The 27,459-nt window shown below is 45.5% G+C and overlaps 1 protein-coding gene across 4 annotated transcripts in view; it reads left to right on the forward strand.

Annotated features, from left to right (window-relative positions):
- PRAG1 (PEAK1 related, kinase-activating pseudokinase 1) overlaps positions 1 to 27,459 on the forward strand; it is a 112,315-nt gene that overhangs the window by 38,468 nt on the left and 46,388 nt on the right. For 3 of the 4 annotated variants that reach the window (XM_055349727.2, XM_055349728.2, XM_004046615.5), the window contains exons 2-3: positions 4,812 to 5,228; positions 8,562 to 10,387. In XM_055349727.2, coding sequence (XP_055205702.2) covers positions 4,899 to 5,228; positions 8,562 to 10,387 — 2,156 coding nt within the window. In that variant the 5' untranslated portion in view covers positions 4,812 to 4,898. Of the gene's footprint in view, positions 1 to 11; positions 675 to 4,811; positions 5,229 to 8,561; positions 10,388 to 27,459 lie in introns of those variants that run through there. The other variant, XM_019032808.4, reaches the window with a different exon arrangement.

Consider the following 27,459-nt stretch of genomic DNA (forward strand, 5'->3'; position numbering starts at 1 on the left):
AGCCCGCGACGCGCACTCCAAATTCGGCCTCTTTTTGTCTGGCGAGCGTGGTCGCAGAGGGGAGCTTTGGAGGGGCGCTGCGATCGCCGAGCGGGCGACCCCCGGGGTGACAGACGACCGCTCGGGAAGTGGGCAGTGCCGGGGCCGCGTGAGCCCCGGGTGGTGCCCGAGGTGCAGGGAGGCGCCCGGCCGGGAGGACCGAGGAGCTGGAGGGTGTTTTTGATTCATTCGAGAATCGCGCTCTTTAAAACGGGGAAACTTTCCTACGAGTTCCAGGAGGGAGGACCGACTGTTAGGATGGTTTCTCTGGTCTTGCTGTTCTGTCTGCGGCCGGAGGCTGAAGCGCTTTGAGGACTGCTTTCCACCGCTAGAGTATTGTCAAGGGGGAGAGACGGAAGGCCGCCTGGCTGCTGGGACCAGGACCCGGGGGGATGGTTTGGGGGTGCAGGGTAGCTCCCAGGTATGCAGCAGCGGGGCTCCAGAGGCAACGAGATGATGCCCTTTTCCCCGAGCCCTGGCTGAGCCCTCTGAAACGCATGCTGTGAGCACGTTATTAACCTTTGCTGGTATCCGGGGACACACACACTTAGAACATAGAATCCTCTGCTGGGCATGGAGGCGGCCGGGCATTCGCAGCGGAGAGCGCCAGCTCACGGTGTGTGCGTTTCTCTCAGGTAAGCTCTCCCTGCACATGGTTTTGCAGAGCCGATAGCAAAGCCCAGTGGTCTAGGGGCGAGGAGTTTTGGCGATGCCTTCAATGCGGAGTCAGGTTCAGAAGGCTTTCCTGATCACTGGCCTGAACTATCCTTAACAACTCCTCTCCCCTTCCCTTTCTGAGAAGAAAATTTGACAGAAAGCCCTAGGGAATTCCGCAGTTATTTTTCTCTCCTGAGGTCTGGTTGGTTTCGACTGTGGTGGGTGCAAAACCACATTCCTCCCTCTGAGATTTTCTTTCCTCCAGCACTGGAGGAAGAAAAAAGAAAAGGAAAAGTTGGGTGAATATCGTAATTTACCCTCTGCGTGAGTAGGGAGGCAGGGGGCTAGTGGGTGGTAAAGTTGTCACTTTCTCCTTTCTGCCTGGTCAACCCTGGCCAGTGGAGTGTGCTGAAGTTCAGACACTTTCCACACATATTTCTTTCCTTTTACTGGCGTTGCATTAATTTAACTGTAACATACAGAAAAAAATTTTAGGTGAATATTTTCTGCAATTCTGTCACTTCAGAATAGGGCATAAGCAACTTCTGATGTAAGTCTGAGGGGGTATTTTGGGCCAAAATATTTAATCTTAAAGATCTGGCCACCTTGATTCTTCAGATTCTTTTTTGAAATGGGGTGGGAGTGTATCTGACAGCTTCAGTCTTGCAAACTGTAGCCACAAATCTAGTGCAGAAGTTTGCAGAGGCAAAGACATTTTTTTCATGACTTGGATCAGAAAGAATGCTGAGCTCTTTTTTCTAATCTGACACTGCAGCCTCCTACTGAAATGGGGGGGATTTGCATAATTCTGGGGGCTGCCTCCCCTCAGAAGTAAGGAATGTGGGCTGGGAAGTGCCTTCCCCATGCTGTGGAGAGCTGGCACTGCTGCACCAGGCAAGGCGAGGCAAGGCTTTGTGGGTGCCACTTGTGTTTCTCACCATCTTTTACTTAAAACAAATAGGAGATAATTCCAGGCACAGAAGTGCAACGGGAAAAGAGTTTTTTTTTTTTTTTTTTTTTTTTTTTTTTTTTTTTTGGCTGCATGCGGTGGTAAATTCTGTTTGCTGCGACTGAGAAACCAGTTTTAACAGGATGCAGTGAGTCAATGACAGTGGGAAGCCCAGGGCTTCATTTGTTCTTTTCTTATTCAATGACTTCCCTTTAAAAATCTTTGTGTCCATCCGTCCCTGGCAGTCGTGTGATGAAAGTTGCCTCTCTAAACATCCAAGGATTTCTGAGCTGAGAATGGGAGCAAAGAGTGCTCGTAAACTGATGAGACATTCTCAAGGAAACTTCCCCCACGCTAGCAATCCAGATCCTTCCACACTCCCAGGGCTGTGCAAAGGTTGGGGAATCTTAGAAAGTAGGGCCTCTGGTACCAATGTCACCCCTTCCCCAAAAACAAATTTGTGTTCTTACTTGCCTGTTGAGGAGGCAATAAGTCGCCAAGCAGAACTGCTGCTTTGTGAATCTGTGGTAGACCCTGAGGAAGTGGTTGGGCACCCACCTCCTCAGATAGCCCAGTGTCAGGAGGAGCTGTGGGAACTCGCAGAGCCCACACAGAGCTGGTTTCCAAACTGTCTTCCTCCATCCCACGGAGCAGGCATGGGAGCATCTGCCTGCAGTGGAGGTGGGCTGGACAGTGTCCTTTCTGTGGCCTAGAAGGTGTAGACAGTCTTCACCCATCAGCGTCCCAGGAAGGGACCTACTGCCTATTCCTGAAGGCTGGAATACTTCCTCTGCTTTTTCCCCCTCCCAAAACTTAGCAGCAAGCCTACAGTTCTCTGTGGCCTGAGATTATAAGAGAAAGACAAAACCTGGCTATTTCCTCTGCTTGTTGAAGCCCAGTGACCTCTTCTGGAGAACTTGGCAAAGAAGGAACCTGCTACTTGGGTGTATTTGGAGGAGGAGGAGAACCTAGCTAACAGTCTTCTTAAAGAAAAGGAACTGTGAGACCCTAACAATAACTGCTAAAAGATACTTTTCTTTTATTTTAGAGGATTTATTTAGCTTAAAGATACGGTGGGCTTTATTCTTAACTATTTTTTTTTGTTTTTTTAGACAGGGTCTCACTCTAGTCACCCAGGCTGGAGTGCAGTGGTGTGATCATGGCTCACTGCAGCCTCGACCTCCTGGGCTCAGGCAATCCTCCTGCCTCAGCCTCCCAAGTAGCTGGGACCACAGGCATGCATGGCTACACCTGGATAGTTTTTTAAAATAATTATTATCTTTGTAGAGACAGAGTGTCTCTGTGTTACCCAGGCTGGTCTCAAACTCCTGGGCTCAAGCGATCGTCCTGCCTCGGCCTCCCAAAGTGGTGGGATTATAGGTGTGAGCCACCACTCCCAACCTAGTTTTTTTTTTTTTTTTTTTTTTTTTGAGATGAAGTTTCACTCTTGTTGTCCAGGCTGGAGTGCAATGGCGCAATCTCAGCTCACTGTGACCTCCGCCTCCTGGGTTCAAGTGATTCTCCGGCCTCAGCCTCCTGAGTAGCTGGGATTACAGGCATGCGCCACACTACGCCCAGCTAATTTTGTATTTTTAGTAGAGACAGGGTTTCTCCATGTTGGTCAGGCTGGTCTCAAACTCCTTACCTCAGGTGATCCCCCTGCCTCGGCCTCCCAAAGTGCTGGGATTACAGGCGTGAGCCACCGCGCCTGGCCTCAACCCATTTTTCACTTTGGAGGGAAAAGAGGCACGTGTAGCTTCAGCACTTGTTGAATGAACACCCCTGTCTATGAGTGTGGAGATAAAAGAGAGCACTTCCCACAAACACTCTGGAATGATTTTTGGGGTACCCGGCTCATTCCACCTGGTTAGTCCTGTTGACAGTTTAGAGATTATCAAACTTAAGGCAGATCCTTATGGGAGGAAAGTGGAGAGAAAACCCTAAGGCAAAATGCTCCCTATTTAATGAGAACCTGTTCACCCTTATGTTCTTAAGGAAGATTTTGCTCTTGAACATTCTCCTTATGGGAAGTCAGTTTATTTTAAATAGGCTAAGAAGAGCCAGGAGCAATGCGCAAATCACCACTGCAGTGAGGAGCCGCCTGCAAAGTTGGCTTCTGTTTCTAGAATGGGCAAACTCTCCCGTGTCTATGGGCTGGTCTAAGTTCTTGTGTTTGCCATAGTTTCCCCACCTGTAAAATTGGGACAACAGCTACCTGATGGAATGATTTCAAGGTAATTGGTTAAAGGCTGCAACTCTTTGAGCTCCTTCTCAGTGGTGAATTTACAAGGGACCATGGTGCAAACTGTTACTTGCAGTTTTACTCTAAGAAGCAATGAATTTTTTGAGCAAGCGAATTGCCTTCTCTCCAGAGCCATCACTTGGAAATAGCTCTTCGTTAATCTCTTCTCTCTCTTATCATCTATCCAGCCACCTTTGACCATGAATTTGTCTTAATACTGGTTTGCCCCTTTGGCCTATAACACCCAGCATTGTGGACCTCAGCAGCACACGGTCAAGTAATGTATATTAAGCAAGGGATATTTCTCAAGATGCCAGACTCCATAAGGTCTAGAGGACAGGCCAGCACCCCACTTCTCCCGTTTCCCAACCATTCCTTTCTCCACCTGGTTGGAAGTGTGGATTACAATGCACCTTTCAGGGCCTAAAGCTGCCTCCCTTCTCACACAGTTCTTGGTCAAACATTATTTTCCAAAAGCCATTGTTTTTATTTGCTGTACTGCTTGACAGTTCTTGTTTCTCTGGGTCAGCGTCCCAGACTCTAGGCCCCGGTGTCAGGGAATACATGGATGAGGTACCAGCTTCTCATCTTAAACCCTACGTGATTTCTTCCCGTAACTGCCCAAAACCTCCCAGGATTTTAGGGGACTCCCCACCCAGGATTTTAGGGGACCGAAATGTCTTTTATTTACTCCTTTAAAGCAACAAGGCTATGTTTAGTTTTTACAGCTTCTGATAAGGCCACACCACCAGAGAATGTTTAAGAGCCTTGTGACAAATGGGCGAGGGTCCCAAAATAAATGGGATCCTAATCTTTACCTTTTTCTCCTCCTTCTCCCTGATCAAATAATGAGACTCTAATTGATAATGCACCCGTTGTCTGGCATGGCAAATCTTTAATCAGGAAACTGTCCTGCCTTTCTAGGAAGCCGCTCTGTGACCCACCTCTGAATCCCACAAAACTACACCAGAGAGCCGGGCGCAAGATGAACCAGCACCCTGTCGGCTCAAGATGCACCAGACCCTCTGCCTGAACCCCGAGAGCCTGAAAATGTCTGCGTGCAGTGACTTTGTGGAGCACATCTGGAAACCCGGGTCCTGCAAGAACTGCTTCTGCCTGCGGAGCGACCACCAGCTGGTGGCCGGCCCTCCCCAGCCCAGAGCCGGCAGCCTGCCCCCTCCACCGCGCCTGCCTCCCAGGCCTGAGAACTGCCGCCTGGAAGATGAAGGTGTGAACAGCTCACCTTACTCCAAGCCCACAATTGCCGTGAAGCCCACCATGATGAGCTCCGAGGCCTCTGATGTGTGGACAGAGGCCAACCTGAGTGCCGAAGTCTCGCAGGTGAGGCTGACTAACACTCGTGGTATTTTTACAGGGGCTGCTCCTGTTTGAACACTTGGTGACTGGCTGGCAGCCAGGGAGGGCTGTTCCAGCAAGAAACCTGCAGGATAGCTTCCTGTCAGTTTGCCCTGAGATGGCTCCTGCCTGGGATTCGCTGTAGCTGCTCTCCTTTCTCTCTGTCCCTTTAGGCTAAGAATCATTAATCCAGTCCCCCAGAATTTCCTCCTGTGATTTGCAGACTGTGTAGGGCAGACAAAAAATGAAGCTTTTTTTAAAAAAAAAGTTTTAAATTTTCTTAGTTGATCATTTTAAATATATATATACAAGTAGCAATAATTGCAAAGTGAATTGCATGCACCCAATACCCTTCAATATGAACTTCAGCAACCATCAACTCCTGACCAATCTTATTTCACCTCCCTCACACTGACCCCCTTCCCTATGATTTTAAAGCAAACCCCAGATATCACATCATTTCAATATATACCTTTCAAAGATAAAGTCTTTCTGAAAAACATAACCACAATACCATTATCACACTTAATTTTTTTTTTTTCTTTTTTTTTTGAGACGGAGTCTCTCTCTGTCGTCCAGGCTGGAGTGTAGTGGTGCGATCTCAGCTCACTGCAACCTCTGACTCCCTGGTTCAAGTGATTCTCCTGCCTCAGCCTCCTGAGTAGCTGGGATTACATGCACCCACCACCATACCCAGCTAATTTTTGTATTTTTAGTAGAGATGGGTTTCACCACGTTGGCCAGGATGATCTCGATCTCTTGACCTTGTGATCTGCCCACCTCGGCCTTCCAAAGTGCTGAGATTATAGGCGTGAGGCACCGCTAATTTTTCTTTTCTGTCGCTCAGGCTGGATCTCAGCTCACTGCACCTTCTGCCTCCAGGGTTCAAGCAATTCTCCTGCCTCACCCTCCCAAGAAGCTGGGGCTATAGGTACATACTGCCATGCCCAACTAATCTTTGTATTTTTAGTAGAGATGAGGTTTCACCATGTTGGCTAGTCTGGTCTCTAACTCCTGACCTCAAGTGATCCACCTGCCTCAGCCTCCCAAAGTGCTGAGATTATAGGTGTGAGCCACTGCGCCTGGCCTATTTTTTTAGTTTTTAATTTTTATTTTATTTATTTATTTTTTTTGAGACAGTCTCAGTGTTGCTCAGGCTGGAGTGCAGTGTTGCGATCTCGGCTAACTGCAATCTCCACCTCCCAGGCTCAAGTGATCCTCCTGTCTCAGCCTCCTAGGAATCTAAGACTAGAGGTACATGCCGCCATGCTTAGCTTATTTGGTGTTTTTTTGTTTTTGTTTTTGTTTTTTGGTGGAGATAGGATCTTGCTACCTTGCCCAGGCTGGTCTTAAGTTCCTGGTCTCAAACTCCTAGGCTCAAGTGGTCCATCTGCCTCAGCCTCCCATAGTCCTGGGATTATAGGCATAAGCCACCATGCCTGGCCCCACACTTCAGAATATTAGCAGTAATTCCTTAATATTATCTAATACCCAGCCAGTACTCCTGTTTCCAATTTTGAAGCTTGGATTTTACCAGCTTTTTTCTAGGGTCACTAAAAACAGTTACAACCTAGAGGCTAGACCATTCTGCTCATTCCACAGGTAACCTTTACAAACTCAGAGGGCACATAGCCGGGGTCTGCTGGCATCTGCTGTCTTTAGACACATTTAGGAAGCTATGTGGCTAAGACATATCCTAGGAACTGCTTGCTACCTGTTTGACCTCTTTGCCTGTTCTAGTTTTCTTGACCAATATGGTGAGTAGGTCAGGAAGGCTGTGTGAGCATATATGAAAACTAAGGTCAATTCTAAATCAGGGGAGGCTTCATTGAGGAGAGGCATTTCCTTTGGTTGCAGTGAACTTGATGTCCCCTTCCGGGCTGCTCTGTTTTTTCCTAAGCTGGTTACACCCATTGTCCAGGCCATTCTCAATACCTTCAACCTTCACCAAGCTGAGCCAGGGACTCTTTAAGCTCAGAACCACCTGGGAAAGAAGCCAGAGGCAGGCTCTGCTTTGAGGCTGCTTCTAAAAGTGGGGGTAAAGGAGGACTTTAGACCAGAAGGAGGAGGAAACGGTGACTTCAGGGATGGTAATGACCAGTCCACATCTCTGTCTCATAGCCCAACGAGTCCAACCACTCGCACAGGCTCAGGCTGAGGTCACTGCTGTAGGTGGGAGAAAGACGACCTCTGGCCTAGTTGGAAGCAAAGCACAGAAAGAAGCGAGGAAGCCCAGATCCAGTTCAGAAGCCACCCCTCACCCTGATCTAGCTCAGAAAACACCCCTCACTCTGATCCAGTTCAGAAGCCACCCCTCACCCTGATCCAGTTCAGAAACCACCCCTCACTCTGATCCGGTTCAGAAGCCACCCCTCACCCTGATCCAGTTCAGAAACTACCCCTCCCTCTGATCTGGTTCAGAAACCACCCCTCACCCTGATCTGGTTCAGAAACCACCCCTCACCCTCCTGTTCTGCCCACACCCACCCACCCAATGTGTTTCTTTTTTCTTTATTACTATTATTGTTATTATTTTTGATATAGAGTCTGGCTCTGTCGCCCAGGCTGGAGTGTGGTGGTGTGATTTGGGTCACTGCAACCTCCGCCTCCTGAGCTCAAGACATCCTTCCACCTCAACCTCCCAAGTAGCTGGGACTGCAAGCGCACACCACCACGCCCACCAAGTTTTTGTATTTTTTTGTAGAGATGGGATTTTGCCATGTTGCCCAGGCTCGTCTTGAACTCCTGGGCTCAAGCAATCTGCCCTCCTCGGCTCACCATAGTGCTGGGATTACAGGTATGAGCCACGGCATCTGGCTCCAGTGTGTTCAGTGTGTTTTAAAAACACTTAAGACTTCGATTTCTTCAGGCATGCACTGTGATTGGGTTATCAAAAAACCCACAAACTCAAAGCAAAAATTAAACAAAACCCCAAGCTCCATTTTCCAATCCAGTGGAACAACTTGTGTCACCCAGCAGCTGGTTGCAAGGGAGCAAGAAGGCACAGTGTTCTTTTTCAGAGTTATATTTTTCTTTTCCTACTTCACAGACTTAAGCCAAAAGCATTACAGTCTATGGGTGGGAAGGGCAGCTCAGTGTCTGGGAAGGCAAATGGTTCAGCGGGTGCCCCAGCAATGATCACAGGGCCGTGGGGAGATGAGAAGGTGGGCGTGCACTGAGTCCCCGGCCCCAGCGCCCCTGCACTGCACTACAGAAGACAATCTACAGTATCGTTGCCCTTCCCTCTCACTTTTCCTCTCTCTCTTTTTTCTATGACAAGTTCTAATATAAGTCTTTTTGTGTTGGGCTTGTGTGTAGGTCATCTGGAGACGAGCCCCTGGCAAGCTCCCCCTCCCGAAGCAGGAGGATGCCCCCGTCGTCTACCTGGGCAGCTTCCGAGGTGTACAGAAGCCTGCTGGTCCCTCTACCTCCCCTGATGGCAATTCTCGCTGTCCCGCAGCTTACACCATGGTCGGCCTGCACAACCTTGAGCCCCGCGGCGAGAGGAAAATTGCCTTCCACCCAGTGAGCTTCCCGGACGAGAAGGCTGGGCACAAAGAAAATCCCTCATTTCCTTACCAAGACCGGCCCTCCACCCAGGAGAGCTTCCGCCAGAAACTGGCTGCCTTTGCTGGGACCACATCTGGCTGTCACCAGGGCCCTGGGCCCCTGCGGGAATCCCTGCCCTCGGAGGATGACGGTGATCAAAGGTGCTCGCCCTCCGGGGACAGCGAGGGTGGAGAGTACTGCTCCATCCTGGACTGCTGCCCTGGGAGCCCTGTTGCCAAGGCTGCCTCCCAGACTGCAGGTTCCCGGGGCAGGCATGGTGGCAGGGACTGCTCACCCACGTGCTGGGAGCAGGGGAAGTGTTCCGGGCCCGCAGATCAGGAGAAGAGGGGCCCGAGCTTCCCCAAGGAGTGCTGTAGCCAGGGCCCCACTGCCCACCCATCCTGCCTGGGCCCCAAGAAACTGTCCCTCACCTCGGAGGCTGCCATTTCTTCCGACGGCCTCTCTTGTGGCAGCGGCAGTGGCAGTGGCGCCAGTAGCCCCTTCGTCCCCCACCTCGAGAGTGATTACTGCTCCCTCATGAAGGAACCTGCCCCAGAGAAGCAGCAGGACCTTGGCTGCCCAGGGGTGACCCCTAGCAGATGCCTTGGGCTGACGGGGGAGCCCCAGCCCCTGGCCCACCCCCGGGAGGCTACACAGCCTGAACCCATCTATGCTGAGAGCACCAAGAGGAAGAAGGCAGCTCCGGTGCCTTCCAAGTCTCAGGCCAAGATAGAACATGCAGCTGCTGCCCAGGGCCAAGGCCAGGTATGCACAGGTAATGCCTGGGCCCAGAAAACAGCATCTGGCTGGGGCCGGGACAGCCCAGACCCAACTCCCCAGGTGTCAGCCACCATCACAGTCATGGCGGCCCACCCGGAAGAGGACCATCGGACGATCTACCTGAGCAGCCCTGACTCTGCAGTGGGGGTGCAGTGGCCACGAGGGCCTGTGAGCCAGAACTCTGAGTTAGGTGAAGAGGAGACTTCGGCTGGGCAGGGGCTGAGCTCCAGGGAAAGCCATGCTCACAGTGCCAGCGAGAGCAAGCCCAAGGAGAGGCCTGCCATTCCCCCCAAGTTGTCCAAGAGTAGCCCTGTAGGGTCCCCGGTGTCACCATCTGCCGGAGGGCCCCCAGTGTCACCGCTGGCTGACCTTAGTGATGGGAGCTCTGGCGGCAGCAGCATTGGGCCCCAGCCTCCATCCCAAGGTCCTGCTGACCCCGCTCCTTCCTGCGGGACCAATGGTGTCACTATCAGTGACCCATCCAGGTGTCCCCAGCCTGCGGCCTCCTCAGCCTTGGAACAGAGGCGGCCCAGGTTCCAGGCAGGCACCTGGAGTCGTCAGTGCCGGATAGAGGAAGAAGAGGAGGTGGAGCAGGAATTGCTGAGTCACAGCTGGGGAAGAGAGACCAAAAATGGCCCCACGGACCATTCAAACACCACGACCTGGCACCGTCTCCACCCCACAGATGGCTCCTCTGGGCAGAGCAGCAAAGTTGGGACCGGGATGAGCAAATCCGCCTCTTTTGCCTTTGAGTTCCCCAAGGACAGAAGTGGGATTGAGACATTCTCACCTCCTCCTCCGCCTCCAAAGTCGAGGTGAGTACCATTGTCTGCCTGGGACTCTGTCTGCAGGGCAAAGGGCTCTTCCGGAAGAAACCTTTGCCCTCATCAAAGCTTTCAGGCCCAGGTCCCAGAATCTGCCCAAAGGCCCTTGTGCCTTTATGTAAATTTCCCAGGGTCCCAGTGCAGCCCTCGGAGAGCAGGAGTTGTGGCCCTCTTTGTACCCAGCAAACAAACCTACTTGTGGTCCCTGCTTGGGATTGGTGATTTAAAATCAATCTTTCACCAAGCTGTTGCCATTTGTTGGTGCCTGTGTTTTTATAATCTGGTCCTCTTTTTATTCCCCAGTTCTCTGAAGTGTCTTCAGTAGGCTTTTTTCCAGGAAGTCCTGAATATTTTCATTTAATTTAAACATGCAAAAGAGGGCAAAAGGAGGTTATGCTATAAGATTTATGGAGGGCTGGGTATGATGGCTCATGCCTATAATCCTAACATTTTGAGAGGCTGAAGCAGGAGGATTACTTGAGCCCAGGTGTTTGAGACCAGCCTAGGTAACATAAGGAGATCCTGTCTCTATTTTCTTTAAATAATAAAATTTTTAAAGTTAAAGTTAAAAAAAATTTTTTTAAAGATTTGGGGAGGCAAACAGTTAATGCCAAATAAATGCGTGCCCAATAAACTGTTACCACAATGGTGATTAGGTCTTGGGGCCAAAAGCAGAAAAGAGGAAGTTTTACACGTGGTTAGGAACCCTCAGATGTGGGTTTTTAAAGAAAAAATTGGGGCTGGGCGTGGTGGCTCACGCCTGTAATCTCAGCACTTTGGGAGGCCTAGGCGGGCGGATCACGATCAGGAGATGGAGACCATCCTGGCTAACACAGTGAAACCCCGTCTCTACTAAAAATACAAAAATTAGCCAGGCGTGGTGGCGGGTGCCTGTAGTCCCAGCTACTGGGGAGGCTGAGGCAGGAGAATGGCGTGAACCCGGGAGGTGGAGCTTGCAGTGAGCCGAGATGGGGCACTGCACTCCAGCCTGGGCAACAGAGTGAGACTGTCTCAAAAAAAAAAAAAAAAGAAAAGAAAAAGAAAAAAATGTAGTTTTGTGTTAGCATGCTGAAACTCAGTTTTCCCTACTGCTTCCCTGCTATCTCCTATCAGTTTAAAGTACCTTTTAAAGACTCGAGAAAAATAAATTTTTTTTTTGTTAGTTATTGAGCTGTGCATGGGTTTTAAATGCTGGGAAAAAAAAATTTTCTCTCGATTAGAGCAAAACTGATTTCTGTTAGGAAAAGGAGAAACCTACTGTTTTTCAAAAAATTACACCCTTTCTGAACAGACTTTCTCGAGTCATGTCATTTCAAGTGGTTCTGTTTCAGCTGATGTGCCTCTGGGCTGATGTCAGAAACAAGGAAATTGACCACAGAGAGAAGCAGTCAGGACACTTGACTTTGAACATCAAGGCGTCTCAGGCACTGATGTGATCTAACGTGGGTTTTTTTCTCATGACCACTACTTTGTTCTGGTATTGCATTGGCCGCCCACCATGGAGAACAGACATCTTCCAGATCCTGAGGTGATTGCAGACTCTTTGGCAGCCGCGTGTAGTCCCCGAATGAATGAGGGATTCAGCAGCTAAGATGAGCTTCCATTTATACGGCACTCACTATGGGCCAGGCATGGATTTAAAAGAATTAGACATAACAACTCATTTCATCCTCAGAACAGCCCTAAGAGGTAGGAATTGCCAGCCCCAATTTACAGATGACAAAGCAGAGATAGAGAGCTAGAGTAACCAGCCTAAGGTTCCTGCTGTACCTGCAAGACTCCTAAGTCTACGCTCCTCCTGAACCTACAGGACATCAAGGAGCATGGAAATTGAGCAGGGCGTGAGAGTAAAACATCCAAATTGTATCTGCCTGCCTCAGTCCTGGGTAAATTAGTGGAAAGCACAGGTATTGGCATTAGAAAACCAAGTTCCTATTCCCTCTCTCTCACAAATGGAGTGACCTTGTATAAGCCACTCACTGTGACTGAGTCTCCAGTCCCTTCTCTAGAAGAGTTGGTCTCTAAACTGAGAGTCAGGAGTCTCTTCTCTAAAATGAGATGATAATAGTACTTTGATAACACCCTGCTATTGTAAACCTCTAATGAGACAAACAATGGAATCCAATGCAGAGGTTAGTGATGATGTAGGCAGAAGCCACCCAGGCTGCTGATTGTGCAATGACACCCACACCCTATGGGAACTAGCATGGCTCAATCCCAGGAACGCCACTCTGAGCCTTGGGGAAGTAACTAAAATTTACTCCTTTAAGAATCTCGGGGCTTGGAGAAATCCCAGTAACCATAGCAACATGACTCAGGTAGCGTTTTAATTAGCATCTGGGTTGAGATCAGAGTTTTTTCGGTCCAGTTTGTTATGATAAAACCCTTAGATTGCATATAGCTCAAGCTTGATGGGAATCTTGGAGGTTCAAGGTTTCAGCTCTTAAAAAATAAACAAGTTAGAGGAGAAAAAAGAATTAAAAAGAAGGGCCAGACTTAGTGGCTCATGCCTGTAATCATAGCACTTTGGGAGGCCAAGGCAGGTGGACTGCTTGAGCCCAGGAGTTTGAGACCAACCTGGGCAACATGGTGAAACCCAGTCTCCCCCAAAAAAGATACGAAAATCAGCCAGGGATGGTGGCACATGCCTGTCATCCCAGCTTCTCTGGGGGCTGAGGTGGGAGGATGGCTTGAGCCCAGAAAGTGGAGGTTGCAGTGAGCTATGATTGTGCCACTGTACTCCTGCCTGAGCAACACAGCAAGACCCTGTCTCAAAAAAAAAAAAAAAAAAAAAAAAAAAAATCTAGAAAATAAAATTAGCTTAAGAGAACACAGAAAAACAAGAGCATCTTATATTATTTAAAATAAGCTAGAATATATTTTCATTTGGGGAAGCATTTTCATTTCTCAAGCATTACTGACATTATCTTTCGAATCTCCCTGTGAGAAGATAAGAGGGCAGGCCTGGGAACATATGCTGACTTTTAATTCTGGAACTCAGTACCTCCGCTGGGGATAGTGCCAGGAACCCCAGAGTCTTCCAACCTAGTAGGTCAGGGTGTTGGCAAATCAGAGTGTTAGTGAGAATGCAGCCAACAGTTGATCCGGCACCAATTCCAGTACACACTGGTAATTATGGCAGGCTGATGTCAGTTTTCCAAAATGGAAAAACGTGGAAGGTCTTCAAGCAACATACAAGGTCAACCTGATTTCTTCACATGGGCCCATTTGTGAAATAGGTCCTATTTCTAATGATCAGCTTCATTATGTGCGTTACCTACGCTCACACCTCTAGAAAAAGGACTTGCTTCATATAGGACACTGTTCCTTTCCACTTACATGGTGTGAGAGAGACAGATCGTCTGCTTCCTTAGGTCATTATGGAAGAACGGGGAATGATTTTCTCTTTTGCCTGTTGTTCTGTTTATCGCCCTATTTTACAAAACTGATTCTGACCTGGAGGGAAAAAAATAGATGTTAAGAATGACTTGGCTTTCCTGTGGTCCTGTTTTGAATGTTTGGCAGTAGCTTATCTGTCTTTTTGAGATATTGTCCTCTGTAAACTCCCATTCGTGTTCCTGAGAAACCTCTTGCTGGAGTGCCCTGCAGGAGAAAGGCTCTCCATGCTCATTTTATGCCCAGAACAGTTCTTCTTTGGAGGAGTTTAAGTGCGTGCCCAACCCTCCTCCCCAGGCGGGTACGGCAAGGCCTGGATACTTCCTTCCCTGTTGCCGTCAAGGCAAGCTTTTATACCCACAAAGTCACACTTACTAAGAATGACGGATCTCACACAGTCTCTGGGTCACCCCTGTCCCAATATAAGGCAGAATTATAAGATGAGGATCAACAAATACTGCTGGTTAGGAAACAAACATACTTCAGGAAAGAAGGGTGAACTCTTAGTTTAAATGTCATGCTTAAGACTTAATGGCAATTTGGCCAGGCCTGGTGGCTCACACCTATAATCCCAGCACTTAGGGAGGCCAAGGCGGGTGGATCACTTGGGGTAAGGAGTTCGAGACCAGCCTGGCCAACATTAACGAGAACAGCAGAGCTGGGGAAACAATTAAGATGAGAAAGAACCAAATTGCTTTCTGCCTTTTGCTTTTCCACAGATGCAAACCCGGTTTTAAATGACTTAACAACTTTTGGGTGACTAGGTCAGCTGAAAGAGAATCATCTGGTTAGTGCAGATAAGCATTTCACAAAGAAACCTCAAATTAGGAGAAGAGGCCTGAGCCCAGGTGGAATTGAGGATGACAGGTGACTAAGAAATAAGACCGATTCATGTGGTTTCAGTGTCTAAATGGTCTGGCCCTAGGTGAGACTAATCAAAAGAAAAATTTCCCCAAGAAAGTGGGTGACGTCTTTGTTTTTTGTGTGTTTTGTTTTGAGACAGAGTCTCACTCTGCCGCCCAGGCTGGAGTGCAGTGGTGCCATCTCACTGCAGCCTCCACTTGTCAGACTCAGGTGATCCTCTCACCCCAGCCTCCTGAGTAGCTGGGACTACAGGCACGTGCCACCATGCCCCGCTAATTTTTATATTTTTGTAGAGATGGAGTTTCACCATGTTTCCCAGGCTGATCTCGAACTCCTGGGCTCAAATGATCCACCTGCCTCAGCCTCCCAAAGTGTTGGGATTGCAGGCATGAGCCACCACGCCCAGCTGATGTCTTTGTTTGAAAGTTACCACTCATGGTGTGGCGCAGTGGCTCACACCTGTAATCCTAGCACTTTGGTAGGCCAAGGCGGGTGGATCACGAGGTCAGGAGATCGAGACCATCCTGGCTAACACGGTGAAACCCCTCTCTACTAAAAATACAAAAACTTAGCCAGACATGATGGCGGGCGCCAGTAGTCCCAGCTACTCGGGAGGCTGAGGCAGGAGAATGGCGTGAACCCGGGAGGCGGAGCTTGCAGGGAGCCGAGATCGCACCACTGCGCTCCAGCCTGGGCGACAGAGCAAGACTCCACCTCAAAAAAAGAGAAAGTTTTCGCTCAATTGAATTTCAATTTTAACCCACAACTTGCTAAATTCACCCCTTTTTCTGTGGGGCTGCTGGGGAGCAGAGGTTAAATCTATTCTTGGGCTTTTGCTCACTCTTTTTTTTTTTTTTCTTTTGAGACAGAATCTCTGTCGCTCAGGCTGGAGTACAGTGGTGGTACCTTGCCTTACTGCAACCTCCGCCTCCCGGGTTCAAGCGATTTTCCTGCCTCAGCCTCCCAAGTAACTGGGATTACAGGTGCGCCACCACGCATGGCTAATTTTTATATTTTAGTAGAGATGGGGTTTCACCGTGTTGCTCAGGCTGATCTCGAACTCCTTACTTCAAGTAATCCACCTGCTAAAGTGTTGGGATTACAGGTGTGAGCTACAGCCCCCGGTCTTTTGGTCACTCTTAATTCTCCTCCTGAGCTGCTTCTCAGTAGACAGGTAGTGACAGTGTCATGAGTGGAGTTCGTTTCTGTCCACAGAAGTGGCCACATCACTAACCAGAGGAACTGACATGACTTCACTGTGTAGTCTCTCCTGTAACATGATCTCTGGGCATGAACCGGGAGGATGGGCATAGGATGAGTGAGATGGGTGTTTGTCTCCAGTGTCCACATCCAATCTGATTAGAGCTTCCAATGTGTTCTTCTAGAGGCCCTTTCTGCTATAATGGATGACAGTTGGGTGGCAACATTTTACTAGGAAATCCCATACTCTTGATGCATAACGGCCTTTTCTGGGCGGCATTTTGAAAATCACAGTTTGTATTAGGAAGCACTGTATTTAGAGAATCTTCATGGACTGTGTTTAGCCGTTTTGACAAAACTTAAATAAGTAGGCTGGAGGAGGTCAAGTTGGTCAGGGGAGGATGAATACTGGCCGTATTTCAGTGGCCCCCACAGATACACAGAGTTTGGCAAACAGAGCAAAGCATATGTACCAACAATGCATGTTTATATTCTGTCCCATGCCAGGGGCAAATTCATAGTTGGCCTGTTTCCATAAGTGTGGGGATGGAACCTTGAAACACAGGACATCTCATAATGCTGTAAGCAGGGACCATTGAAATTGATTCCTAGAGTCTTGTTCTACAATTTCTTTAAAAATTACTGATTTGACAGCAGTATGTATTCAACATTTAAGACTTTCTATCTAATTTTGAGCATACATTCTTGACTAAGGCTAGCAATTAGAGATTCTTTCTTTAATTTATCAGATATCTATTAACTGTCTACTTTTGAATGGGCTCTGTGGAAGGCGCTAAAAAGCCAGTTACTGGGGTTCTGTTCCTTAAGGATCCTGAGAATTGAGTTGGTAAGAATTAAATCAGCAGGCGTGCAATATGACTGTCAAAGCTTGACCCCTGCTTTGATTCCCTTTGTTGAGACAGATTCTTATAGGACCTGGATTCTCACCACATCCTCTGTTCTGTTTAGGGAAAATAAGGGTAAGCTCAGCTCTGTGTCCAGTAGTACCTTATAGTCCTCTCCCTTAACTGTGTTTGTTCCAACTTGATCCAAGATCAGGATTAGTACAAGCTTGTAAAAAAAAAAAAAAAAAGTTTATTTTTTACAAAATAGACCAGATGCACTTTGAAGGTAAAGCGCATGCTTACCCATCTGCAACTCCTAAGGTTGAGCTCAACGCATCACATGTAGTAGATGTTCAAGAAATGTTTGTTAAATGGACAGTTGTAAACAGAGACAGTGCCGTGTTTATTTCATTTTCCAGAAAGGCACCTGACTCCTTGCTTTGCACATAACAGGTGCTCAAGAAATGTTGAAGAAAAAAGCAAATTGCTTTGAATGCAGTGTATCCTAAAACCAGATCTCCAGGTTGCCCCAGTACTCTGTTCAGGCCTCCATTTTGGCTGTTAACACAGTGTATCTTTTGTTACATTAAAATGGATCCACGTTTGCATCTCCTCAAGAAATTATAAACTCCTGGGAGTGCAGGGATGTGTCTCATACATTCTTCCTTGACTTTTCCACAGCATACCTTAGCACAGAGTTGGATATGTAGTAGATATTCAATGGCGAATTACTGAATTTTCTTAAAAAAAAAAAAAAAAAAGCAAGCCAGAGTGAACTACAAATGTAATAGTTCCTGGCCTGATATTTCACTGGGGACCCATCATGATTCTGCAACTATTCTCGCTCAACAGAACATTACCACCTTGAGTTAAAGAAGCTAAGAAGCTATGGTTAATCATTATTAATGATTCAAGGTGGGCAAACACCATGTGGGCACAATGCATCCTTTCATGGATTAATTACTCTCCAATGATTGTACATTTCATTCTTGCTACTGGTCTCTATTACCCTGCTTTTTTTTTTTTTTTCAACCTGAGCAGGTGTGTAGAGCCAGCATTCTCTTGCCAAAATAATGTTTTCTCAAGTAGTAATCATCTAAACACTTTTTTTTCCCACCAGATAGTTACAAGGAATTCTAAGGTGTGGTTTTGCTTCTCTGAGAATAGATTTTCCGTGCTTTGTCAGGTGCATTGGAAAATACAAGCTTAGGCAGTGTGGTCAGTCCCCCTCTGTCCCTCATGTCGTCGTCAGAGGGACTTTGTTCCTAGAATGGCCAGCCTACATTTGATCTGCATAATTGGTTGTGAAACTCACCAATTGGTAGGAAATTTTCTGTTAGTGGCCCAAGGAATTTTTTGTTGTTGTTTTGGGATTGTTAATGTCCTCATTAAAGATCTTACATTTCCTTCTATCAGGGTTGATAGACCAACTACAAAGAATATCCTGTGTCCCTTTCTGCAGTAATAAATTTCAGAGTTTAAAGATCAGAGTCTGCATCCTCTGTGCTTGCATTGCTCATTATTTCTTTCTATTGACTTTTGGGCAGAGCCCTAAAAATGTTGGGCGTTAGGAGTGTTTATACTGTTCCCATACAACTCTGTAAAATTCCCTGCTTTAATTAGCTTCAGTCCGATGCACTGGACGGCTTCTCTGTGCTTCTCTGACAGGCAGACTTATATAACAGCTTTTCTTTGTTGGATGATGAGAGGAGCTTCCAGGCCGAAGGCTACTTTAAAAAGTCGTTCATTTTTGTTCTCAGATATTTTCTCTCCAGTATACCTATCACTGTTGAATGTTCCCCCCAACTTCCCAGTAGTTTGGTTTTTAGCCATTTCATACCAGTTTATACGTGTGCTATGATAACTTTTTTAAAGTCTAAAACCTAAACAAATAGCTGGTGGTGATATTACTTTATGTTCCTGAGGTGTAGAAAGCTCTTCAGAATAGCTTCTGCTCTTCGTGAGCTCCATATGGCAGTCAAAATTAATGAAATTAAAAAACACTATATACGGCCGGGTGTGATGGCTCATGCCTGTAATCCCAGCATTTTGGGAGGCTGAGGCAGGTGGATCACGAGGTCAGGAGATCAAGACCATCCTGGCTAACATGGTGAAACCCCGTCTCTACTAAAAATACAAAAAATTAGCTGGGCATGGTGGCACGCACCTGTAATCCCAGGTACTCGGGAGGCTGAGGCAGGAGAATTGCTTGAACTCAGGAGGCGGAGCTTGCAGTGAGCTGAGATCGCGCCCCTGCACTCCAGCCTGGGTGACAGAGCGAGACTCCATCTCAAAAAACAAAAAACAAAACCACCAGATACATACAAGAACAGTTGAGATAAATTGACATAGTAGTAAGTAATATGACCTTATGACCTTGAAGGTCAGGAAGAAAAGGAGGGAGAGTCCAATTTTAAAAGCAGTCAGCGTGGTGGCATCCCTTAAGGTGATTCTTTTTTTTTTTTTTTTTTTTTTTTGAGATGGAGTCTTGCTCCTTTCACCTAGGCTGGAGTGCAGTGGCACGACCTCAGCTCACTGCAACCTCTGCCTCCCGGGTTCAAGCGATTCCCCTGCCTCATCCTCCCGAGTAGCTGGGATTACAGGTGCCTGCCACCATGCCTGGCTGATTTTTGTATTGTTAGTAGAGATGGGGTTCACCATGTTGGCCAGACTGGTCTTGAACTCCTGACCTCATGTGATCCACCCGTAATTCTTATAATATGTACAGATCAAAAGGATGGTAAGATTTTATGACTGCATATTGTTGAACCATGAGGATACTTGGGTTGCATCCTCCATGCCAATTCTGATCATTTGGAGCCCTTGCATCAGGAAAGCTGGCCATGATCTATTCGTGGTGTCTGCAGGTTGTAGGGAGGTGGGGATGCAGATACATGTCATGTGCTGGCTATTTGCTGATTCAGCCATAAAATCTAAAATTTGTCTTCTAAAATGCATAATGTAGCTGGGCACGGTGGCTCCTACCTGTTATCCTAGCCATTTTGGGAAGCAGGAGAATCACTTGCACCCAGGAGTTCAAGACCAGCCTGGGCAACATAGCGAGACACTACCTCTAAAAAAAATACAAAAATGAGTAGGGCATGGTGGCACATACGTGTAGTCACAGCTACTTGGGAGGCTGATGTGGGAGGATTGCTTGAGCCAGGAGGTCAAGGCTGCAGTCAGCCATGGTCACACCACTGCACTCCATCCTGGGTGACAAGGTCAGATCTTGTCTCAAAAAAAGATAAAAATAAAGTGCAAAATCTCCAGTGGTTAATACCCATTTTTGTTAGTAATTCAAGAGTTTAAGAGTTCCCGGCTGGGCTCAGTGGCTTACATCTGTAATCCCAGCACTTTAGAAGGCAGAGGCAGGAGGATCATCTGAGGTCAGGAGTTCAAGACCAGCCTGGCCAACATGGTCAAGTCCTGTCTCTACTAAAAATAAAAAAATTAGCTGGACATTGTGGCGGACGCATGTAATCTCAGCTACTCAGGTGGCTGAGGCAGGAGAATTGCTTGAACCCGGGAAGTGGAGGTTGCAGTGAGCCGAGATCATGCCATTGCACTCCAGCCTGGATGACAAGAGTGAAACTCCGTCTCAAAAAAAAAAAAAAAAAGAATTCCCATGCCTTTGGGTGGTAGGGAGACTCTGTCTAGCCACTTCTGTTTGGCAGATGACGGCCGTTCTCTTTGAATAGAGACTCTAATTTTAGACTGAAATGCCAAAATGTCTTGTTTCTTCTTAGTGAGTGATTATGAATGTCCCATGAATTTTAACCATTTGTGGAACTCTGCATTTTAGTAAATAACAGTTACTATTAAGTTTATTACCCATTATTTAGAGGATTATTTTCCTTTATAGATCTTCAATTTACTGTTTCTATCCTTAAATCTTATTAAGCAATGTGTTTTCACTTAGCCTTATTTTGTTTGTTTGTTTGTTTTTTTGTTTTGAGACAGGGTCTCACTATGTCGCCCAGGCTGGAGTGCAAGCACGATCTCAGCTCACTGCAATATCCACCTCTTGTGTTCAAGAGATTCTCCTGCCTCAGCCTCCCAAGTAGCTGGGATTACAGGGGAATACCACCATGTCTAGCTAATTTTTGTATATATATATATATATGTGTGTGTGTGTGTGTGTGTGTATATATGTGTGTGTGTGTGTGTATATATATATGTATATATATATATGTGTGTGTGTGTGTGTGTGTATATATATATATATATAGGGTTTCACCACATTGGCCAGGCTGGTCCCAAACTCCTGACCTCAGGTGATCCACCCTCCTTGGCCTCCCAAAGTGCTGGGATTACAGGTGTGAGCCACTGCACCCAGCCCACTTAGCCTTATTCTGTTTGGCTTGTTGCATGTATTTATTTATTTGTTTATTTTTGAGTTGGAGTTTCACTGTTGTTGCCCAGGCTGGAGTGCAATGGTGCGATGTCAGCTCACCACAACCTCCAACTCCTGGGTTTAAGTGATTCTCCTGCCTCAGCCTCCCGAGTAGCTGGGATTACAGGCACCTGCCACCATGCCGGGCTAATTTTTTTGTATTTTTAGTAGCGACGGGGTTTCTCCATGTTGGTCAGGCGGTCTCGAACTCCTGACCTCAGGTGATCCACCTGCTTTGGCCTCCCACAGTGTTGGGATTACAGGTGTGAGCCACCATGTCCAGCCGTTGTATTGATTTTCAGTGCCCAGGATGGGGGAGTGAGGTGGCAGATGCAGCAGCTGTGTCAGAATCTTTGGGAGGGATAGTTTAACAATGAAAATTCAGTGATGTAACATAAATTTAAATTGGGAAGGTGAAAACAAAACTATTGTTTTCCTAACACATACTACTTATAGTTTTTCTGAATCTTCTCCACTGGTGAAAAGATAGACCATCGTTTTTATAGAGATGCTTGATTGAAAACAGGTCATGTCTCCCTAGGAGAAAATTGAAGAAAACCAGGACAGAGATATTTGCTGATCTGTCATATTTCCTTGGTATCATTTCTTCAAATCTTTCAAAATATCTTCTCTATATTCATGTCATCTTCAAGACGTGAAACAGGGAAATTGTCTGTACAGACCATTTCCAGACACTTGATCCCAAACACTCTAGATGCTTGTCTGTGTTTCCTACAAAAAGCAGAAACCTGAGAAAGATAAGGAGTACTTTGCATGTAGAATAGAGAAGATCCTTACAGTTCAGGGTCTGAGATTCCATCTTGACATTCATTTGATCGCTAAATATTGAAGACTTGTTGTAGGTGGAGCCGTGACTGTACATTGGTAGGAAAAGTACAGATTGCTTACGAGATGATTTTGGCACACTTGTTGACTGTATGGAGAAAACAAAAAAAAACAACATTGAAATCCTACCATATAGTGTCATATAGTGTATGTAAAAGTGGACTGCAGATGGAGTAATGATCCAAATGAGAAAAATAAGACCAAAAAGCAAATTTAAAAACGTTCACAGCATTTTTAAGACCGTAGAAGAATAAGCCATAAAATGATGGCTTTGACTTCATCAAATTAAGGATTTCTGTTGAACTGAGGATGCCATCAGCAGTTAATAGATGGGTGAGAAATTAAAGGAGTGTATCAAAGACTGACAAGGCATTGACATGTAAGGTGCTCTTGTAATTCAAGCAAAACAATATGTGGAAACCAGTAGAAAAACAGGCAAAAACATGGATAGGCAGTTAACAGGAGGGAAAAGCTAAATGCAGGGCAAGAATTTGAAGAGCTACTTAACTTCATTAATAACCAGAGAAGCATAAAACAGTAAAATAGCACATTATGTCCATCAGATTTATGACAATTGCAAAGTGGGATAATTCCAGATTTCAGCAAAAATACAGGAAAATGGCTATTAAACAGCTGTTAAATTAAGTATGAGACTACATCTTGTCCCCACAACCTTCATTCCTGAGTATATATTCACACAGGTCAGTAAGGGGACATAAACAAGGAAGTTTGTCATAACATTATAGTAGCAGGGAGTTAGAGCAAGTCCAGGTATTCATCTCTAGAGAAATAGGTAAGTAAAATGTTATGATTATGAAATAAACTATTTAATAGCAGTCAGAAGCAATGAACTAGAAATATGTCCAGAAACATGGGTGAACCTCATACTGGTATTGACTGAAATAACTAAGAGAATGAAATCTATAGCACAATATATTTAATATAAATTAAATATAAACAGTTTCATAAAATAACACTATGTCTCTTTTTAAGGAAAGCTGCATTCTTAACCTTTTAGTAGTTTTTAAAAAATAGACATACACAAAAAATATGTATATATGTTACATATAACATAAAATTCACCATTGTAACCATTTTAAAGTATAAAGTTTAGTAGTAGTTTCCATTTGTTGTATATTAAATCAGTCTCCAGGGAAGTCTTTTCATTTTACAAAACTGAAACTCTCCACCTTTAAACAACTTCCTATTTCTCCCTTCCCTTAGCTTCTGGGAACCACCATTACTTTCTGTCTCTGAATTTGACTACTCTAGGTACCTCATATAAATGGAATCATCCAGTACTTGTCTTTTTGTCATTTGCTTGTTTCACTTAGCATAATGTTCTCAAGGTTCATCCATCTTGTAGCATGTGTCAGAATTTCCTTCCTTTTAAAAGTTGAGTGATATTCCATTGCATGTATATACCGTTGTACTATTGTGAAATACATATTTGGTCTTTTTCCAGTGTCCTGGCAAACAACTCCTAAAATTTTTGGTATCTTCAAAGTTGTGAAAATTAAAAAGTTCCTCTTCAAAGTTTCCTTTTTATTAAGGAATAAATCATAAGTGTTAGAACTAATAGTTTCTCTTAAAGACTAGCTTTTTGCAATAACTCTTTGTTAAACCTTATATAGTCATTAAGTGTAAAAGGATAAATATATATAAGTATATATATATACACATATATATATATATATATATATCTTTATACTTTAACTACAATATTAGTTTTGGCTTGCTCAGGCATGTCTCAGCATGCCCAGGCACATCCCAGCTCACAGCTCATGTCTCTTCCTTATTTGGAAATGTTATTGCTTCTATAAGCCTTTACATAAGCGACTTCCGCTTTTCCTTTGTTCTGCACAGTCTTTACCTATTTAGGAAAGTTTTGGATTGTTAGCCAATCAGGCTAAGCTTAGACTGTGAGGTCCAGCTCCAGCCAGTAGAGATAGGACAGAGCAATAGGGACTTTACGTGTAAGGGATAAATATTCCTGTGTCTCTTCGTTCAGTGTGCTCTTGTGGCAGGATTGCTGATGGGCAGTACCCTTTCTGCAGAAAGTACGAGAAAACTTTTTATCTGACTACTGATTCTTCTTTGTGGCACCCAGGAGTAAGCATTTATTTCCAACAGTTTGGGGGCTCATCCAGGATCACCCATTCTCCTCTGGGGCAGGGTCTCTGATCTTTCCCCTAGGGGATGTGCCCCACTGCCTTGTTGCAGTGGCCTCAGGGGTTAGGAATCAGAACTCACCTGTTGTAATGAATAAACCCAGACTCTCAGTGACACGGGAAAGGATGGACAGGCTTGCACTGCTGTGGCAACCAGGTAAACTCTGTGCACAGACCAAGTAAGAAACATCACAGGGGTGTGACAAAGTACTTTCTTGGTGGTCCGGATACTCTGGAAGTTGAAAGTGTGTGTGAATGGTCTCAAGCCATGCGGTGTTGCTTGTGTGGATGGTGACAAGTCCTGCTGGACGGAGTGGGTGGGTGCTACCTGCAGTTCCATGGCCACCTCATACAGCTTAGGGCAGATCCTGACGTGGGTTTATATCAGCATGCCAATGCTAAGAGGAGCCTAAATTTCCATTAGGGAAGCAGCCAGGTAGGACGAAGTGAGTGAAGAGTGTAAGAAACCTCCGGGAGTTGGGGAAGAGGAGTTAAGATCCTCCCCAGGGAAAATGAAACCTCAAGTGCATGAGGTTAAGAATTTAAGCAAGCTAGGGAAAAACAGGATAGACAAGAAGTCTCTAGAATTAAGAAGTTGAGTCTACCCAGCATTCAATATGGGAAATGTTTCTAGTAAATTGGGAGTGAAGAAAGATGCAAGTGATGAGATTCCCCCTAATAATCCTTTAGGGTTTATGTTAAAGATTGGTAAGATAATGAAATAACTAAATTCAAAAAGAAGCAGTAGATGAGTAAGTGTTGTTGCTTCATTTGAACTAAAGAGCCGATCCTCCAGCCAGCAGTTTTTTGGCGAAAATTTGGGTCAGATGAAGAATGAGTCTGTCAACTTTTAAAAATGTATGTTAATGACAAGCCTGTAATTGAAGGACTTATTAAAGATGGGCTGCTCAAACCTTGTATGTCCCCATCCAATACTCCAATTTTCCTGCATCACAAGAAGAAATAGATTGATTATGCTCTATGCTGGTGGCAAGGGCCTGTTCTTCTTTACCCTCTGAAAACAGGTGAAGGGGGACAGGAGAACAAGAAAGAGTCAGAGATTGCCTCATCTGATAAGAAATGGGACCCTCTAGACCACCTTCCCCCGTTTCTTAATAACCCACTGCCACCTCCCCTGGCAGCTGCTGCTGCCCTGTACCCCCTTCCGGACCCAATCCCAGACCCGACTGCTGCTCCAGGCCCTTCCATGTTATTTCCTCCCGCCATATAACCCAGATTCTTGGGAATTCCAGGAATCTGGGCATTCTAAATATCCTTCCTTAAAGAAAGGACTTCAGCAGGAGATAGAGCAATGTAAAAAGGATATTCAGAATCTTCCCTTTCCTCCCCTACTAAGAAGTCAACTTCAACGTTCTTTCCTTTAAGGGAAGTTCCTCAGTGAGGGGGACATTGACTTTGTAAATGCTCCCCTAACTGGGTCTGAGGTCCGAAGTCTGAAAAAGGAACTCAAGCTACTGTTAGATGATCCTTATGGGATGTCAGATCAAATTGATCACTTTTTAGGCCCTCAGTTATATACTTGGGCTGAATTAATGTCCATCCTGGATATCCTCTTTTCAGGGGAAGAAAGAAATATGATCCACAGAGCCGCTATGGCAATTTGGGAATGTGAACATCCTCCAGATCAAAATATTCTGGCAGCAGATTACAAATTCCCTGCTCAGGAACCGCGGTAGGATAAAAATAATGCCACCCACTGAGATAATATGAAAGATTTAAGGGAAATAATAATCAAGGGGATTCAGCAATCAGCACCCTGAACCCAAAATCTTTCCAAGGCATTTAACATACAACAAGAAAAGGATGAAGGACCTATGAGATTCTTGGACTAAGAGAACAGATGAGAAAATATGCAGATTTAGACCCAGAAAGCCCCCTTGGGCAAGGAATGTTAAAACTGCACTTTGTTACTAAGAGTTGGCCAGACATTGCTAGGAAGTTACAAACATTAGAGAACTGGAAGAATAAGTCAATAGAGGAGTTGTTAGGAGAAGCTCAGAAGGTATATGTGAGGAGAGATGAGGAAAGACCAAGGCAGAAAGTGAAAATCTTTTGGCAGAATTCACCAGGACAGATGATGTAGGGGGCTAAGTCTAGACACACGCCTGTAGGATTTTCTAGAGGAGGCAAGAGGAGAAAGTTTGGTAATTCAGGAATGCAGAGAGAATGAAGGCAAGGTCAGTATTTTAGAGGAGAAGGTAAAAGTAAGTGTCATAGGGGCTGTGGATATGAAAATAAAGAGAAGAAGAAAAGGGGCCCTGGGCTTGGAAGACAGGGAGGGCAAGACAGATGTTACAGATGTGGGAGACCAGGTCATTTTAAGAAGGAATGTCCTGAATTGGAAAAAGCAGAGGAAGCTCTCCCATTTGTGACTACTTTTGAAGAAGAATAGAGGGGTCAGGGGCTCTGTCTTTTCTATTTCGAGTCCCACCGAAAGCCCTTGATAAATTTAGAGGTGGGACCCAAACATGAATTAATCACCTTTTTGATTGACTCAGGAGCTGCTCACTCATCTGTTGGTTTTCCTCCAGCTGATTTAGCTCGTTCCCCAGAGGAATTGACAGTTTCCAGGGTCAAAGGAGAAGGATTTAAGGCAAAAATTTTAGAAAATACAGAAGTTAAATATTAAGATCAATCGACTTGTGTACAATTTTTATTAATTCCTGAAGCAGGAACCAATTTGTTAGGAAGGGATTTAACGTTAAAATTAGGTATAGGTTTGCAAGTTGGTCCAAAAGGTTTTCTAACCTCTTTAAATTTGTTAACTGCGATAGATGAAAAATACATACATCCAGATGTCTGGTCAAGGGAAGGAAATTGAGGAAAGCTACGAATTCCTCCAATACATACCTGGTTAAAAACTCCAGGGGAGGTAGTAAGGAGAAAGCAATACCCTATTCCTTTAGAAGGAAGAATAGTGTTAAAGCCTGTAATTGAAGGACTTATTAAAGATGGGCTGCTCAAACCTTGTACGTCCCCATCCAATACTCCAGTTTTACCAGTCAATTAATCAGACGGGTCATACTGATTAGTGCAAGACCTTAGAGCTATCAATCAAATAGTCCAGACGACTCATCCTGTTATACCTAACCCTATTTCAAATTGGCTAGAAGGATGGTTCGGTCAATAGAAAGAAACTGTAGCCTCAATTCTTACTTCTATAGCAACTGTAATAGGCATACTTCTTCTTCTTGGGTGTTGTATTATACCATGCATCTGGGAATTAGTAATAAGATTAACAAAAACAACTCTTACTAAAACCCATCTTAACTCTCCTCCACCTTATTCAGAAAAAATTCTCCTTTTAGAAACTCAATCAGAGCA

The sequence above is a fragment of the Gorilla gorilla genome, chromosome 7, assembly GCF_029281585.2.
Source record: "Gorilla gorilla gorilla isolate KB3781 chromosome 7, NHGRI_mGorGor1-v2.1_pri, whole genome shotgun sequence".
Classification (NCBI taxonomy): domain Eukaryota; kingdom Metazoa; phylum Chordata; class Mammalia; order Primates; family Hominidae; genus Gorilla; species Gorilla gorilla.